This window comes from Cyanistes caeruleus, chromosome 18 (genome assembly GCF_971803275.1).
Source record: "Cyanistes caeruleus chromosome 18, bCyaCae1.hap1.1, whole genome shotgun sequence".
Taxonomy (NCBI): domain Eukaryota; kingdom Metazoa; phylum Chordata; class Aves; order Passeriformes; family Paridae; genus Cyanistes; species Cyanistes caeruleus.
The window spans coordinates 4,089,155-4,106,293 of NC_141718.1; the positions used below are offsets into that span (position 1 = coordinate 4,089,155).

A 17,139-nucleotide genomic window follows, 5' to 3' on the forward strand; every position below is an offset into this window, starting at 1 on the left:
ATCCACTTTCAACTTGGCCACAGGGTCTGTAAAGGGAACGAAGGCTGGGGAAGCCCAGCCTGACACCAGAGCAGGCAGCACACAGCACATCCAGAATGCCCCAGGTGTAGTGCTAAGAAATGTTTATTTAAAAAAGCAAAGACATCATAGGTGACACCAGTCACAACAAAGGATCATTCATCACATGTGTCCTTGGACAATAAATTATGATGTGGAGCATCAGGGTGCCCTTTGGAAGAGGTTGCCATGGAGGGATGTGCTGGGAGGATACAGGCACAGATGTTTCCAAGCCCCTGATCTTCATATTTTCAAGCAAAAAATGCCCTTTGGGGCCACTCCAGCATCCTGCACCCTCCAGCTTTAATCCATGGATGGGTGTGGGAGAGAAAAGCCTGGGAGCACCTGGATACAGCACCGGGAAAGTCTCTGAATGCACAGGAACAGACAAAACCCAAGATATAAATATCACTTTTTGCTCACAGAGGTATAAGTAGACTAAATGCTAAATTCCAACATACTTCAGATGTTTCAGCTCATTATTTGCAATGTATGTTAACAAGTACAAAGCAGGGTTTGAAAATTTTTTTTAAAAGCTACATTAAAATCAGGTTTTTTTAGTTAATTAGCAAAGACTATTATGAAAGGTACAGTGACAATATTTGGTCTCTGAATTTTTTAAAAAGCATGAGTTTCACAGTATCAAAAGTGCTTATTAAGGAAATGTAGTGTAAAAACTGTGATAAGATGGTTGTGGTTCTGATGATGAATAATTTAGTGGGTGTAAAACAGGTTACTGCAGCATTATACAAATTGAACAGTGCTCAGTTCACATAATTTCTTTTCATAACAATAAATATAAATAAATTTACAAATAGTAATACTGCCTAGCACAAGAATAGACAGAAGCACAATACACAAGACTATAAACAAATCTATTTTTTAAAAAAATCCTAAAAATTGGCATAATTCCTAAAATCCTCTAGCCAGTGATCAGTTTAATAGTTCAGTAGTACCACTTCCTTCAGGGGTGAGGACTTTTACAAATCTAGATATAACAGTGATCTGCTAGGGAGGTGAGTTTTCCTTTTTTAGTGGTTTTGCTCCTTTTTTCCTACCTCCTAACAATAAATTAACAACAGTTATGTCAGAAAAGTGTTAGTGGTGCAAATGTCTCCAGGAACTGGGGGAGGTCTTTGTCCAATTTGGCAAATTAAGTAAAAATTACACACCAGGGGCACAATCAACCAACTTGGGGCTGGCCAGCCCCTTGTCTTGTGGTGGCTTCTGCGACAGTGGTGACACAGCAGCTGCACCATGGTGTGGAATAAATTTAATTCCCTTAACTGGGTGATTTTTAGCTCAGTTACATTCCAGTGAAAGTTCCTGCTTCCTTCCAGCTCCTCCTGGAGAGCTCCCCAGTCCCACAACACAAGTGTCCATGCCCTTGCCGTGGGGGAAAGTGGTTCTACCAAGTCCCAGCTTGATTTATTTTGGCCTCACACGCTGGAAGAAGCCAACACATCCCAAAGCAGGACAAGCTCTTGGAGCTTCCCGGTCGGATTTTAACCGCGGGGAAGAACCGTCCCTCGGGGTCCGTGGAGCAGGGCCAAGCTCAGAGCAGAGGGATGGGTTTGTTGCCTTGGGGGTTCATGTACTGAGCAGCTGCCACATTGTCCAGGGTGGTGTAGGTGGTGTAAAGGCCAGTGACCTGCAGGTCAGAGAAGGAGCGGTCGCTGCCGCTGGACACGGGCGTGAGGCCGGGCGTGCCCAGCTCGCAGTCGGAGAGATGCAGGGGGGAGTTGCTGAAGGCACCCAGGGTGTCCAGGCTGAAGCTGTCGTCTTTCATCTCTTCCCAAATGTTCCCTGGAAAAAGATGGAATCCTGCTCACAGCAGCACACCCCCAGCCCCCAGGGCCAGGACTAAAGGGCTTCATTCAAGGGTGGGACCACAGTGGTGCAAGGGGCAGCAAGTCTGATCCCCCAAACCCTGGGACTCCAGACCTTTCTGGGCAGCAAGTCTGTTCCACCAGACCCTGGGATTCCAGACCTTTCTGGGCAGCAAGCCTGTTCCCCCAAACCCTGGGACTCCAGACCTTTCCAGACAGCTCCTCTCTGTCTGTGCTCTACCCAGGACCATGTCAGGCATCGCCACAGACCAGGGAAGTTCTACTTGCACAGAAGGAGAACTCCAAAGCACGAGCAGAGCTCTGTTTCCCCGGGGGCAGAGATGTGGTGTCCCAGATCCAGCTGGTTGGACACCCCGGCTTCCACCCCCTGCAGTGCCTGCACTGGAGCCAGGAAGGAGCTTTGCTGTCCCACCTGGCACAGGGACAAAATCCACAGAGAGTGACCCAGGAAGTCACCCTGCAGATGCCAACACGCAGCACCAGTTCTTAGAGCCCCAGAGCATTCCACTGAAGACCCTGGCTGGATGTTCCGCAATGAACAGCCACAAAGCCCAGCTCTGCCCTCCCCCAGTGCCTTCCCCCGTACCTTGCAGTGCGAAATCCATAATGCTTGGATCCAGAGCGTCCACCTCCGTGCTCATGTCCACCGCCACGTTTGGGAAGTCCGGGGCGCGTCCCATGGGGTGGTGGGGCAGGGGGCTGTGGCTCATGTCAGGCAGGGTGTGCAGAGGAGGCGTTTGTGCAGGGGCTGGCGAGTTGGGGGCGAGGCGAGCCTGGGTCTGGAGCTGGTGGTGCAGGGGCAGGGACTGCAGGGACAGCGTCATGATGGGCTGGGGCTGGAGCTGGGACACGGAGATCCGGCCCAGGGGGGGCCCCTCGGGCTCTGCCTGCTTGTTGGGCCGCCTGCAGCTCTCAGGTCTGTCAGTGATCAGCTTGTCCAGCTCCTCTGCCCGTTCCAAGGAGGAAAAGAGATGCTTTCACCCATTTGTTCAAGCAGGGACTGCCCGAAGCACAGCCACATTTATGCCATGAGCTGAGTGGCACCGTGTGAGACCCAGCACCGGCTGTGACCGTGCAGGGAGCAAAGAAATGCCACCTAATTCCTTCCCCAAATCCACTTCCATGGTTATCCCTGACTGATCATGAAATTGCAGAGCAGCCCAGCTACCCCTGATGGCAGCTCACCCCCAGCTGCAGAACTCTGTCCTCAGAAAAACACTCAGAACTCTGCTTATCTCCCAAATAATTACAAAAACCCTCCTGTTTCAGTGGCCCTTTTGCTTTTAAACAAATTATATGTAATTTATCACTGCCTGCATATTACTGATTTTGTAGCAAAAAAAAAACTCCAGCTGATTTTGTCAATACTGAGCTCCTGAAAGATTAGAAAACATGGTTCTTTATAAATAAGAAATTTTATAAATGCGGGGGAAATGATAAATAAATAATATATAAATATAAATTAATATATCACATACATAATATTTATAATGATAGTACAAATAATATTAAATCCTATTTTACATGTAAGACAGTGTCTTAGGAAAGGGAGAATTTTGCAGAAGAACAGGCAAGAAACAGCACTAAAATGCTTCTCTGTGAAAATATGACTTGATATTAAAATATTCTCACAAACAATAACCCCGGAGGCAGCGGAGCCATGCTGGGAACACCAAGGAGGTGCAGGATGGGGATGTGGGACATCAGCCCTACCTGGGTTAGCCATGCTCCTGTGAATAGCAGCCAAATCCTTCCTCTTCCACTTCTGCATCTCCTCCTCCATCTTGTCGATCTTGGCGGGGTTGAGGGCCCACAGGCAGCCCTTGCGGGAGGTCCCGCTCAGTTTGTTCTCCACCTTCTCAAAGCACTTGTTCAGGGACAGGTTGTGGCGCACGGAATTCTTCCACCCATCAGGGGCTGTCTGCGAGGGGCAGGAAGGGGTTAATGGAAAAGGGGCTGGGATGTGGCTGCTTCCAAGGTCGGGAATGCTCGGTACCTTGAAGTAAGGGAAGTGCTCCTTCATGAAGCTGTAGATCTCGCTCACGGGCAGGCTCCCGGTCTTGCTGTTCTTCAGCGCCATGGCGATCAAACAGCTGCGGGCAGGGAAACCCGGGAATGGCTTGGAATCATGGAGCAGCTTGGCTGGGAAAGGATCTTAAAGCTCATCCAGTTCCACCCCCTGCCACCTTCCACTATCCCAGGTTGCTCCAAGCCACGTCCTGCCTGGCCTTGGACACTTCCACAGCTTCTCAGGGCAACCTCGCCACCCTCACAGGGAGGAATTCCCACCCAATATCCCATCCAACCCTGCCCTCTGGAAGTGGGAACTCACTCCTCCTGTCCTGTCACTCCATCCTTTCTTCTGGTCTAGCAACCTTGGACTCACCTCTTCAGACACAAACAGCTGGGATCCTGGGATTTCTGTTCCCAAGGGCTCAGAAGTCACAGAATCGCAGGATAAGTTGGTTTAGAAGGGACCCACAAAGATCACTGAGTTCAACTCCTGACCCTGCACAGCACCATCTCCAAGAGTCACACCACATTCCCAAAAGGATTGTCCAAACCCTTCTTCTTGGGCTCTGCCAGGCCTGGTGACCACTTCCCTGTGATCCTCAGATCCTCAGACTTTACTCCTCTGTGCTGTTACTCCCCCACTATGCTGCTCCCCAGGAATTCACCTGTTCACTCCTGCTACCCCTCAGAGGCAGCTTCCACAGAACTCCTGCATGGATGAGGGGATTTTTGTTCCCTTCCAAAGGACTCAGCCACGCCTGCAGTGTCACAGCCATCCCAGGACAGGCTGTAGGCAACGTGCTTCCCGCTCCCCACTCACCTGTAGGAATAGATGGGCTTGGGATAATGCTTTGGATGCAGCTCCTGGGCAGACTGGGGAGCCAGGCGTGGCTGGGAATAGTGTGGCTGTGCCCCATAGGATGTGTTGTAGATTGCTGCTGGGTTACACTGCGTGCAGAGGGAAAAAGAAAGGAAATGTTGGATGCAAAACGTCCGTGGGTGTGTAGCTTTAGGGACATTTTGAGTTGTATTTTTTTTTTTTAAAGACGTCTTGATTTGATCTTGGCAGGCACTTCAAGACAGACAACAAGCACATACCAGTACCTGCTGGGGGTTCTGGGCCAGGGCAAACACCTGCTGGGAGTGAGGAGGAGGAGGAGGAGGAGGAGGAGGGAAGAGCTGTTGCTGTGTTTGCAAACCAGGGGACAGTTGCCCACCCACGGCGTAGGGGCTCATCTGCCAAGAGAAACACAACAGTCAAGGAATTCCCAACACCTTGTCCCAGCAGCTGGGGCAGTAACGAGCCATCAGGGGCTGCTCTTACATTGGCTCCGTGTGTTGAAATGGAATTGAGGCCCAGGATTCCCTGTGGGAGACTGGCCTGGACGTGGATCATTGCTCCAGGTGTCGAGTGCATCGTGCTCCCCACAGCACCTGGCGTGGAGAGAGGAAGGCAAGGAATGCTCCTGTGGAAGCACAGCTCAGGGAAGGGGTTAATAAATGCAGCTGTGAACACAGGGAAGCTCTGGAGTGGAGAATCCAACCTCTCTGGCTTTCCATCCCCAGAGCATTTCACAGCTTGCCCAGATGACATCAGCTGCTCCCAAAACTCGTTAGGCAGGGAATGAGAGGCGGCAGCTGCTTAACAGCCCACGGTGGGGACACAGACACGGAGTCTTACAAAAGAGAAAGAACACATTCAGCATTAGCTGGATTTGTGCTCTCAGGCAGGCAGGGTGACACGCTGAGCTCTCCCTGTGGAATGCCACAGGGAATGGTGTGTGTTTGCCTAAAGGATGTTCACAAAAGAGAGAAAAGAGTTCAACCAACACATGCTGCAAGGCTGCAGGAAGCAAAGAGGTGCGAGGTAAATGAGGTGCCCTTGGTTTTATCCATGTTGAAACAAAGCAGAAAGATTAATTATCTAATTTCCTAATTTCAGAGCCGTTGGAAACCTCTGAAACCTCGGGACTTAAAACACCTCAGCCCAACAAGGCACCAGCAGCTGCAAAAACGAGCAGAAATTCCCATGGGATCTGAGTGTTGCCAGTCCTGGAGCTCTCTCCCTCTTGGAATGAGAGGAAGGCACTGGCAGAGCCCTCATGAGAAGCCAACAGGCTCCAGCTCTTTGGACAGGAAGGAAAATGTAAAAGAATAAGCAAAGGGAGCCTGATGGGGGAGTGGTGGGGGCAGGTTGTGCTGTTCAAGGAGCAGTTATTCCCTATTCCCATTTCCCATCCCAGCAGTACCTGTCTGCTGGAGCATGGCGTTCTGGGCCCCCAGGCTGAAATCCATCCTCCCACTGGCCATCTGTTGGAGCCGAGGCACATCCACGGATGTCAGCCAGGACAGGGACTGCAAATCCCCCGGGAGCTCATCCTCGCTCAGCTGGGACGGGTCTGAAGCCAGGAGCCTGCCAAGCAGCAGGAAAGGTTAACAGGGAGCAGGGATGGGGCTGCATTATCCCTGGAAAGAGATGGCTGGGATGCCAAAGCTCCTGTAGGTCAGTGGGAAAAAGCTGGAATTCTGTATCCAAATCCAGATGTGCCCCTGTGGTTTCACAGCTGGTTACCGACACCCTTTACCTGGTCTTGTGTTCCTTTCTCCAGTTTGAAACACTTTGGTTAAGAAAGCCTCTTTTGGAGCATTTATAGGAGAAGAAGGAACCCAGCAGAGAAATTAGGTGGAAATGAACCCAAGTGATTCCTTATTTTCACATCTGTCAGAAATTTGCATTTGTTTGGCTTTGATGGGGGACAAACCAGGACTTTGAACCTGATGATTCTGTATTAACCCTGCAATCCAGAGCCTTGGAAGGAGCTCTGTGCCCAGCTCCTGGAACACCTGAAGAAGCTTTTCCCAGCCTCTGGATCCTGTCAGAGGTGACAGATCAGCAGCTGCATCAGACTTCACAGACTGAACTGCTCATATATTCCACTCAGATACATGATACATTAAAAAACCATTTTTTAGGCAGGTTTTTGACAGAGTAAAGGATCAGAGTGAAAGGTTTGGGACTGGAGGAGCTGTATCTGCCAGGCACCAGCAACAACAGCAGGCACAGCTGTGACAGGCTGCTTTTGGTTTAAAGCTCTGCTTTTGACACCTTTTATATGCTCCAGATCACCTGTTTTGCTTCGCTTCTGATACAGCATGTGGTACAAAATGGGAATATTGGAATATATTTACAGTACTCAAAAATTCCTGTGTGGTCCAAGCTCCCCCTTAAAGTCAGTAAAAGAACTCTCGCAAATGAAAGGCCAAATGAATCAATTTATGTGAAACACTGTTCACAGGAGTCACTGGTACCTCGAGGAGTAAAGCAGTAATTAGGACATGTCAGGAAGTTGTCATTCAACACCCAGGGTAAACCTAAAGGGACTCAGATCCAGGAAAACATCTTTATCTCTCAGAAGAGCATAACTTAGTTGGATGCTGTTGATTTTGCTTTCAAACCCTTTTGCTTTCAAGAGCTCTCTGAGATGTGTTAAAGGGGTGTTTGCTGCCAAGTGATGCTGCAGAAACCTTAAATAAATCTGGTCTCTTGCTGATGCATCTTTTATGTTTTACACGACTCTAAATCAGCTTAAAAGAACAAGGCAGAACTCCAGTGCCTGCCTGCCCTGGAGCTTTCAGCTCCTGTCTTCAGGAATTCCAGAAACACCTATCAAAGCTCCCTGAACCACTGTCGGGGAGATGTTTAAAGCAAAACGCTATTTGTTTGCAAAAAGATTTTGTAAAGAAGAAAAAAGGGGGGAAAAAAAAAAATCAACACAGGACCGAGAGCCAAAAGCTCAAACCCTGTTAAAAAAAAACCCAAAAAAAAACTAAAAAAAACCCCAAACCCCTCTTCAAATCTCCCTCGCAGTTTACCCCGTGTTCTCTCTCCTACTGTAGTTACAGGGCAATAATTAGCATTGCCATGGTTACTCCGTTATTTCGCGAATCCTGGGGACTTCAACCCATTAAAAAAAAAAAAAAACAAAACCAAAAAAAAAAAAAAAAGCAAAGCCCATCAGGTGACGGCTCTCCCGGCTCGGAGATTGGCTGGATTGGAAGAAAACAGGGGCAAGGGATGATTTGAAAACGGGGCAGGCTCGGGGGTCGTTTGCAACAGTTGGTTGCGTTGGGGGGGAGCCGCCGGCCCTTTGTGCGCCCAACGCCCGCGGCACGTGGCCCCCATTGTCTTTGGGGACCCCGCTTAATTGTCCTGCCCGCTGCTTTTGACAAACCTCCCATTAATCTGCCCGAGTGACAGGCGACACACAACACACGTCCCCCTCGCCATCTGGCACCCCGCGCCCTGCCAGCGCTGCCGGCCCGGGTGGGGTCAGCGCCCACCGCGCTCCGCACACTCCCGGCTCTGCCCTTCCCTTCCCTTCCTTTCCCTTCCCTTCCTTTCCCTTCCCTTCCCAGGCCGCATTCCCGGCCAACGGCGGCTCCTTCCTCGCCCTCACCCGGGATGCACCCAGCCCCCGACAGCCCCGGAGGCCGTGGGAAGGTGGAGCTGCTCAGCATCCGCTCTAGGGACACGGGCAGGGGCGAGGAAAGGGGCTGGGATCAACTGAAAAATTGTTGTCGCTGTCATGAGGTTCTGTTTTAGATAGGAAGGTGCAATCATAATTAATAACTAGGCAAGCATGCAAGACGGCTCTTTCTCCAAGCCAAAGGCCTTCCCTTCCCTTCCCTTCCCTTCCCTTCCCTTCCCTTCCCTTCCCTTCCCTTCCCTTCCCTTCCCTTCCCTTCCCTTCCCTTCCCTTCCCTTCCCTTCCCTTCCCTTCCCTTCCCTTCCCTTCCCTTCCCTTCCCTTCCCTTCCCTTCCCTTCCCTTCCCTTCCCTTCCCTTCCCTTCCCTTCCCTTCCCTTCCCTTCCCTTCCCTTCCCTTCCCTTCCCTTCCCTTCCCTTCCCTTCCCTTCCCTTCCCTTCCCTTCCCTTCCCTTCCCTTCCCTTCCCTTCCCTTCCCTTCCCTTCCCTTCCCTTCCCTTCCCTTCCCTTCCCTTCCCTTCCCTTCCCTTCCCTTCCCTTCCCTTCCCTTCCCTTCCCTTCCCTTCCCTTCCCTTCCCTTCCCTTCCCTTCCCTTCCCTTCCCTTCCCTTCCCTTCCCTCTTTTAAAACCACCTCAGCCTGTTCAGAACATTTTTTTTAAATGGATTTGTTAGTTATCAGCTTAGCATTCTGTTAAAAATGGGGGAGGAAGCAAATTCAATCAGCATTACACCCCTGACTGTGGCAGAGGGTTGGAACAAGATACTTAAGGTCCCTTCCAACCCAAACCATTCTGGAATTCTGCAATTGCATGATTTGATGATTTTGTGATTCCATGATTTGATAATTCTACGTTTCCACGATTTCAAGTTTAAGGATTATCCTTCAGGAGGTCTTCAAAACCAATGTTGAGTTCTCTCATGTCTTAAAGAAGGTGAAATTTTAAAGAATTCCCATTTCTGCCTGCCTGAGGAGTTTTAAAAGCTCAGGGATATCCTGTAGCATAAACCCAGCACATCTCCCAGGCCACAGGCTCAATGTGTGCCCTGCTTTCAGTGAGGAAATTCTAATTTAACTGCAAAAAAAAAAAAGAGAGAGCCAAGCACAGGAATGACCAACATGGTCATCTCCTGGGGGTTTCAATCTTCCTGAGCTGAAAATTACCTGTGCCAAGAGAGCTGCAGGTCTGTAAGTACCTGCTGGAATACCAGGTGGGATTGGATTCTGTTCCACCATCCTGCTCATGTCACATTGGAGGACAAACTCCAGGAGGACAAACTCCAGGAGGATAAACTCCAGGAGGACAAACTCCAGGAGGACAAACTCCAGGAGGACAAACTCCAGGAGGACAAACTCCAGGAGGACAAACTCCAGGAGGATAAACTCCAGGAAGACAAACTCCAGGAGGACAAACTCCAGGAGGATAAACTCCAGGAGGACAAACTCCAGGAGGACAAACTCCAGGAGGACAAACTCCAGCAGGACAAACTCCAGGAGGACAAACTCCAGGAGGACAAACTCCAGGAGGATAAACTCCAGGAGGACAAACTCCAGGAGGATAAACTCCAGGAGGATAAACTCCAGGAAGACAAACTCCAGGAGTCAGAGCTCCTGCCTTTGGCTGGGTGTTCACAGCCCCTGGCACAATGGGGCACTGCGGTAAAAGCAGCCTTTCAGTGCATGTAAATGAGAGAAATAGCGATAGGCTGTAATTAATGCACTGCCGAGCCTCCCCTGCTCATTCCCAGGGCTCCTGGAACAGCCACGGAGCCGCTGAGCCCCGGGAAGGGGAGGAGGATTCAGTCCCTCCGAACGTGTTGCAAACGGGGTGTGGTGAAATGATGCAACTCCACTTTTACCCCCTCTGCTTTCAACTCTCTGCAGGAAAACACCCCCTGCCTTTCCCTCCTAGAAAGGATGAGAATCCAGAGGGGGCTGAGGATTTAAACCCTGGTTCTCCTGAGTATCCCAGGATGCTGATCCACAGATCCTCACTGGGTGTGATACAGAAATGCTCCATGGCACTGTTAGTCTTTACAATCTGCTCCGGAGTTATCTGCCCAAAATATTCATCCCCTCGGGGTGATGTTGGATCAGGAACACCTTGGAATGAGATCCCTTTCCAGATCTGATGCTGGGCTCACCTGGCAAAGCTCACCAGAGCCTGCCAGCAGCACAAAATCCTCCCTCACAGCTACCTAAAGGTATTTTACCTTTTTCTCCCCACCACCAAGAGCATCCTGCTGGCACAAGATGGAATTGGAGTCATTCCCGGCCTGACCTTGCAGGAATTTAACACCAGAGCTGGATCTGAGTCTGTCCTCACCAGTGGGACTTTGCCACCATCCCTCAGGCTGAGCTGATGGAGGGAGATGGATCTGAGGTGGTTCCTCACCTCAGGAGCCACTTCCAGAGGAGCTATCCATGAATTATCCACCCCCCACATTGCATGGGTGGTGAACCCATGCCTGGAGACTCTAAAGACCATCTCAACTCATCACCTCCACGTGAAACAAAGCCAGGCCCAAACCCTGCAGCTGCATTTGGGATGTTCCACACTTTTAAGTCTCACTCAATGGACAGGTTTTTTCCCCATTTCCAGCACTGCCACCTGAATTTTTAGCCCAGGCTTAGGTGACACAACTGCTCAATGGGCAGGAGCAATTGCAAATTGCAAAAATTGCAAAAAGCAATTTCTTAATTAGCTGTTGGCAATGGTTTATCCAGTGAGAAACAATTGGACAGGGAGAGTCCGAAGAAAACCTCTTCTAGGAGTGTTTTCCTTTGTCTGGGGTTACACAAAAAGCTCAGGACAAGCACAGAGAGCTCTGATATGCAAGGAAAAGATTTTCACTGTGACTCTCCAGCTGTGTCCATGGGGAGAAGTGTCCTCTGTTTTTCTGAAGGATTCAGCTTCCCCATCTCCTTTAGCTCCTCATTCCAGCCGCTCTGCTCCTTCCCTTTGTGCCCTTCCCATTTTCCTGCCTCCCAGCTGCTTTTCCCCCCACTATTTTCTGGTTTCCATAATCACAACCAACTACCCCTTTTCAACTCCTTCCTGCCCCAGCTCCTCTCCTGCTCTGCCCAGCAGCTCCCAGAGATTTTGGTCAGTGATTCCTCCCTGAAGGCACAACACACACCCAGCCCTGAACCATCATCCCACCCCTCTCCCTGTTTTCAAGGTCTCTGAGTTATTTCTGCCCTTGCTGGAGATCAGAACAGAAATTAAGCAGCTTTCCAAGGGCAAAGGGAGTCCCTCCTTATCTATAACTCAACAAGTATTGCATTATCAGAACCAAAACCGGTGAGGAAAAAGCAAATAACATCATTAACCTGGCAGGTGGTGATGGTCTCCTATCCTTGCACCGTGCTGGACTCTCCAAAAATCCCCTGCAAAGGTCCTTGGCACTAAGAACAGGCTACAGCTGCACTCCTGGAGCCTTTTATCCATCCCAGCTCCACATTTCACAACCCCCATTACACCAGTTCGCTGTGGGATCAGTAGAAACTGGATTACACTGAAATGTGTAATGCTCAAAGCCGAGAGGAAACGAGAGGTGATGATGGCAGCACTGCACCCCCAGCCACTCATTCCTTGCTCTGCTCTAACCATCCCTAGGCTGGGATTTGCCAAATGCAGCTGGGATCTGACTCTGGAGCCCGTTTGGTAAAACATCCCAAACCAAACAACGCAAAAATCAGACCTTTGACCGATGTTAGAGCAAGCAAAATGTGTTGGAAGTACCAGGCACTACAGGAATGTTTTACATTAAAACCAGACTATGGTCTGACTGGGAAGCTAATTTTTCCTTGGAAATTGCTGTTCATTAGCACTGGAGCCCTGTGTAGGTGGCAGTGCAGGGTAAAGGGAATATCAGCTCTACAGCCTGGCCCTGGGCAGGGCTGGCAGAACCCTCTGGGTCACTGCTCCGCTTCCTGCGCTTGTCAGTGGGAGCAATGAGCCTCTGAGATCCCCCAGGAGTGCTGGAAAAGTCCCAATTCCCTTTCTCTTCCCCTGTTTTGGCCAAGCACCGTTTCTGAGGTAAGGGATGAGCCCGTTCTGGTCTCACAGGACCCCAAGGTGCTGCCCCAAACCATCCCCGCCGTCACCGCGGGGCTTGGCGAGAAACAAAAGGCCACAAATTTTTATTCCCCCAGATCAGCACATTTCAGGAGTGCCGAGGAAACAGTTGTGCTAATCCACTTAAATCAATCCAGTTTGACTGATTCCTTGGAGGTTTCTCACTTTTTTTTTTTTTTTTTTGGAAAGAATGAAGCAGCTCCCGTGCTGGAATTCCTGCGGCACTCGGAGTCATTATCTCACTCCCTGTCAGACACGCACAGGAACGTCACGGGAATGGACACTGGCATTTTCTCCAGGAACAATTAGGGTGTTGTTAGTGATGCATTTGTGACCTTTTGTGTGCACACTCCCATCCATCCATCCATCCATCCATCCATCCATCCATCCATCCATCCCAGGGGACAGAGGTGTCACTTCCTCTCCAGAAATCCCAGATAGGAGAGCACAACTTAAAGTTAAATGTGCTCAAATTAGAGATTTGTCATCTTTTTCCCCCACTGGAATGCTGTCAGATCTGGAATTTATGGAGTACAACAGTCCTGTGCTTCTTAATCTGATTTTACACTAAACTGTGGCAACATAAAGTAATTATGGCAAAAAAATGACCAGGCTAATGAGCTAATGAATATAGACAACTTTTTAAGAATCAAGGAGATAATTAAAATGGGGTAAAGGACAGTATAATCCACTAATATATTGAATTATTAATGATTAACACCTTTTGATCAAAAATGGGTCTGTTTAAAGCTTAATTCCTGTTTAACATATAGAAAACGCATCTCAAGGCCTTCAAAATGCTCCACATGGCTTCTGTCAACTGGAAATACATAATAACATAAAAAACCAGAAATGTGGTCCTCACACCAAATATTGTTGGATCAGATCTTAAAATCAAAACAACAGATCCCATATTTCAATTCAAAATATTGCTTGAAGCACCCAGGAGCTGGAGAACCTGGATTTCCAAAAATCCCATAAATTCCATGGGAAAAGGCTGGAGCTGACTCCTGTAACTTGCAGAGCTCTGTGCTAAAACAACCACAAGCCACCACTGCATAAAAAAAAACTTCTGGTCTGCCTGTGCTGTGATTTAAAATCAAAATGCTGGCACTAAAACGTGTTAAATTATTCATTACTATTAACAAGGATGAAGTGCTAAGGGTTAAAAAATCCCGGCGTGTTACAATTCTCCACCTTCATTCTCTTAAATGTGATATGGACTCACTGGAAATATTTGTCAGCCCTACAGGGATGAATATATTGAATATTGTGGTGTTTTCTGTAGGAAATTAAGAGAGGCAGCTGCTAAAATAAAGGATTAATTTGTATTGCAGGCAGACAGTGACAGCGCCATAATAACAGGCAGTGGAGGAGATCTGATGGCCCTTGATCATCCCCGTGCTGTTTTATATCCCACAGCTGCACTGCTGGGAGAGATATTTCCCTAAAATCATTTTACTGGGGTGCAAAAAGTCCTGGCATTTCACACAGCAGCCAAAAAGCAGCTCAAGCTTCATCACCACGGCGAATTTACTGCAGATGCTTTGCTCAGTTCAAAGAGCTGCTAAAATCAGATTTTTCCCACATTCCTTTTACCAAAAAAAAAAATTAAAAAAATAATCAAAAATCTTCAGGTTTTTTTTTAAGATTGTAAGCACGATCTGCCTGCAAACTGATGGGTGTCCGGGGGTTTGATCCCCTCCCTTCCCAGCTTTTCCTCCTCGCAGCAGAGCCAGGGCTCCTCCAAGTCCAACTGTCCCATTGAAAGATTCCAAATGAGACAGAAGAGTATTCTCAGCACAGCCCCCAGCCTCCCACTCGCTAATTGGAGGCCATTCCCCATTTTATGGAGCCTTGATGCTCCCCCATGGAGAACTCGGGACTGTGGGTTCCAGTCTTGGACTGTGGTGACAGCAGGAGAGTAAACAGAGCTGATAGAATTTGACAGGTCTATTCTTTTCTTAAAATCATTCAGTCTAAAAGATTTTCTTTTACATAATCCAAAGTGTTTTCTCATGAAGTAGGACAAATACTGCTCTGCATTTATGGTGCAGTTCAGATTTTATGCATTTTTATCAGAATTTGCCACTATTAAACGAGGTCAAATAATTCGTTTTAAAGCCGCGGTAAAGGAATTGCAAGTGGGTGAAAAACTTTAGAGAACTGAGTTCAAAATGTTTCACAGAGGACCCAAAGCTGGTTTTTAAAAAGAGGAAAATAAGAAAGTTATGATTTTTTATTTTTTTTTTTACTGCAGTAAGAGAAAGCCTATCTTTCTCCCCCAAAAAGCCATTTTTTTTTCCTGCAGCTCTGAGTTAAAGAATAGTTCTCCCCCTAAAAAGGGGGCTTTGTTAAGGTGGTGAGTTCTGCAGGGCACTGAAGATCCAGCCTCAAACCCACATCCCCACAAGTCCCTCTCACCCACACCCTTCCTTAAATCCCAAATAATTTCTTCACTGATATTTACACAGCCGAGAAAAATGCCCAGAGCAAACAGAGCCTCGGTAAACAGCAAAAACAGAGCCACAAACCTTTTCCCCAGGGGCTGCAGGGACTGTAACAAATCCCTTGTTGAGCTGCAAGAGGCTGCACTGCAGCGTTTGCATTTTGAATAGGGAGAAGAATACCTGCAGCAACCCCAGGAAAGGTTGCAAACCCCTCAGGCTGGGAGGAAGGAGTCTCTCAATGTTAGTTTTTTTAATATAAAAAATAAAAATTAATTTTCTTCTGGTTTGCTTGAATGTTTTGTCGCGAGGACTGGGACGTGTTGTGTGCGCTCTGTATTTCTCCGAGCTTTGCATCATGTGACAAAATGTAACCTAACATAACCCAGGGCTCTGGAACTCACGCAGAACCCCCCTGGAACCTTCAACAATGCCTTGAAATGATAAATGGAAGCACGGTGGGGCAGGTAAATTAAATTATGAAAGGCTCTTGGCAAAGCCAGGTTTGTTCCCACCCATATTAAAAGCCCTTTGACATCTCAGTGCTTTGGAGAGCTACACAAGTGCTTGTTTTAATTAAAAACTCCTCCAAGTGTCTCTTGCACTTGTTTAGTCTCTCCATGACTTCTCCACAACAATGCAAAAATTGATCTGCAAAGGAACTTTTAAATTATTATATTTTAACGAGAATATCTTTTTTATATCTTGTATATATATATATATATGTATCTTGTATATATATAATATCTTGTGGTAACACTCACACAGGGCAGAGTTTAAGAGAGGGGTCAGCCCAAGGTTTTGGAGGTGTATTTATCAAATATAGGTTAATATCAAAATCAGAGAATCATAGAATGTAAAAGACCTCCAAGATTATCAAGTCCAGCCTTTATCCAAATGCCACCATTGTGAATATTTAAACAGGAATTTTTCTAAATAAGGAACGCATTGTAACAGGTCACCAGCCTTAGAAATCTATTTAGAGTGGAGAAATAATTCAGATATCTTAAAAAAAAAAAAAAAAAAAAAGAAGAAGAAGAAGAAGAAGAAGAAGAAGAAGAAGAAGAAAAGTCGATTTCTGCATGCTAAAAGGATTTTTTAGGGAACAAGGAGGAAGCAACAGGAGTTGGCAGCTGTGCCAGTGCAGCGCACGTTTCTGAAGCAGATAAAACCTCACCTGTACTCCTGCGAGGGGTGGTGGTTTTGCCCTGAATTCCTAATGATTCCTGACATTATGGACGGGATATCGCTCTCTATCATCTCCTGGGGAAGCAGCAGAAGGCAGCGGTCAGCAGCAGTAGCTATCCAGCACTTCAGCAGCGGCGGGAGCCACCGACCCCGCCCGAGCCCCGGCCCCGGGCCCCGGCACAGCCCGGCCCCGGCAGCCCCAGGTGCGCTGCGGGCACCGGGAAAGGCAGGAAAACACTTCCCGGGGGATGTTGCCATCCCAGACAGGGATCCCTGAGGAAGGGACAGCCACGGGCTGAGGGTACCGGGAGCACCGAGCCAGCCGGAGCGCTCCCGCCTTGGGCTGCTCTTATCCCCCGAACAGCATCCCTCGCGTTTTGGGTGGAAACGCTGCGGGAGCTGCAGCGGTCCCAGCGAGCCCGGGCTGCCCGGGGATGAGGGGAGCCGGGAGATCCCAGCCCTGGAAGTCCAGAGGTGGAAAGGGAAGCTGGGAGAATCCCAGACCCGCTGCCCCATGGATGGAGGGAGCCAGGGAAAACCTCAGCCACGGACCCACGGGGACGGAGCGGGCCCGGGAAGACCCCAGCCCCGCTGCCTCGGGGGTTCAGGGGGACACCGGCCCCCCAAACCCGCTGAATCGGGGATGGAAGCGCCCCAGCCCTGGTGCCTCAGGATGGAGCGAGCCCTGCGATTCCCAGCCCCGCTGCCCCGGGGATGGAGGGATGGAGGGATGGAGGGATGGAGGGATGGAGGGATGGAGGGATGGAGGGATGGAGGGATGGAGGGATGGAGGGATGGAGGGATGGAGGGATGGAGGGATGGAGGGAGCCCGGGGGTCCCCATCCCCGCCGCCCCGGGATGGAGGGAGCCCGGGGGTCCCCATCCCCGAGCCCAAAGCCCCCGGCCGGCGCTGCCGCCGCTCCGCGCACCAACCTGTCGGGCGGGGCCCCGGGGCCGCCCGGAGCTCGGCGGGCGCTCGGTGCGCGGGGCCGGCGGCGGGGCCGCGCTCCGGCCCCGGT

At 49.4% G+C, this 17,139-nt stretch overlaps 1 protein-coding gene across 3 annotated transcripts; it reads right to left on the reverse strand.

Annotated features, from left to right (window-relative positions):
- Positions 1–345: 345 nt before the first annotated feature.
- FOXN4 (forkhead box N4) lies at positions 346–17,133 on the reverse strand. Of its 3 annotated transcripts, XM_086856075.1 has the most exons (11): positions 17,054–17,132; positions 16,110–16,195; positions 6,170–6,333; positions 5,245–5,354; positions 5,019–5,156; positions 4,741–4,868; positions 3,904–4,000; positions 3,621–3,828; positions 2,494–2,853; positions 1,709–1,863; positions 346–426 (listed from the first exon to the last, which is right to left on the reverse strand). In XM_086856075.1, exons 2-11 carry the CDS (start codon positions 16,190–16,192, stop codon positions 361–363), a joined length of 1,509 nt encoding a protein of 502 aa, XP_086712201.1. In that variant the 5' UTR covers positions 16,193–16,195; positions 17,054–17,132; the 3' UTR covers positions 346–360. The 3 variants fall into 3 exon arrangements, with proteins under 3 accessions (XP_086712201.1, XP_086712200.1, XP_086712198.1); XM_086856074.1 differs by lacking the exon at positions 346–426 and having other exon boundaries at positions 1,516–1,863; positions 5,025–5,156; positions 17,054–17,133; XM_086856072.1 differs by lacking the exon at positions 346–426 and having other exon boundaries at positions 1,516–1,863.
- Positions 17,134–17,139: the final 6 nt, after the last annotated feature.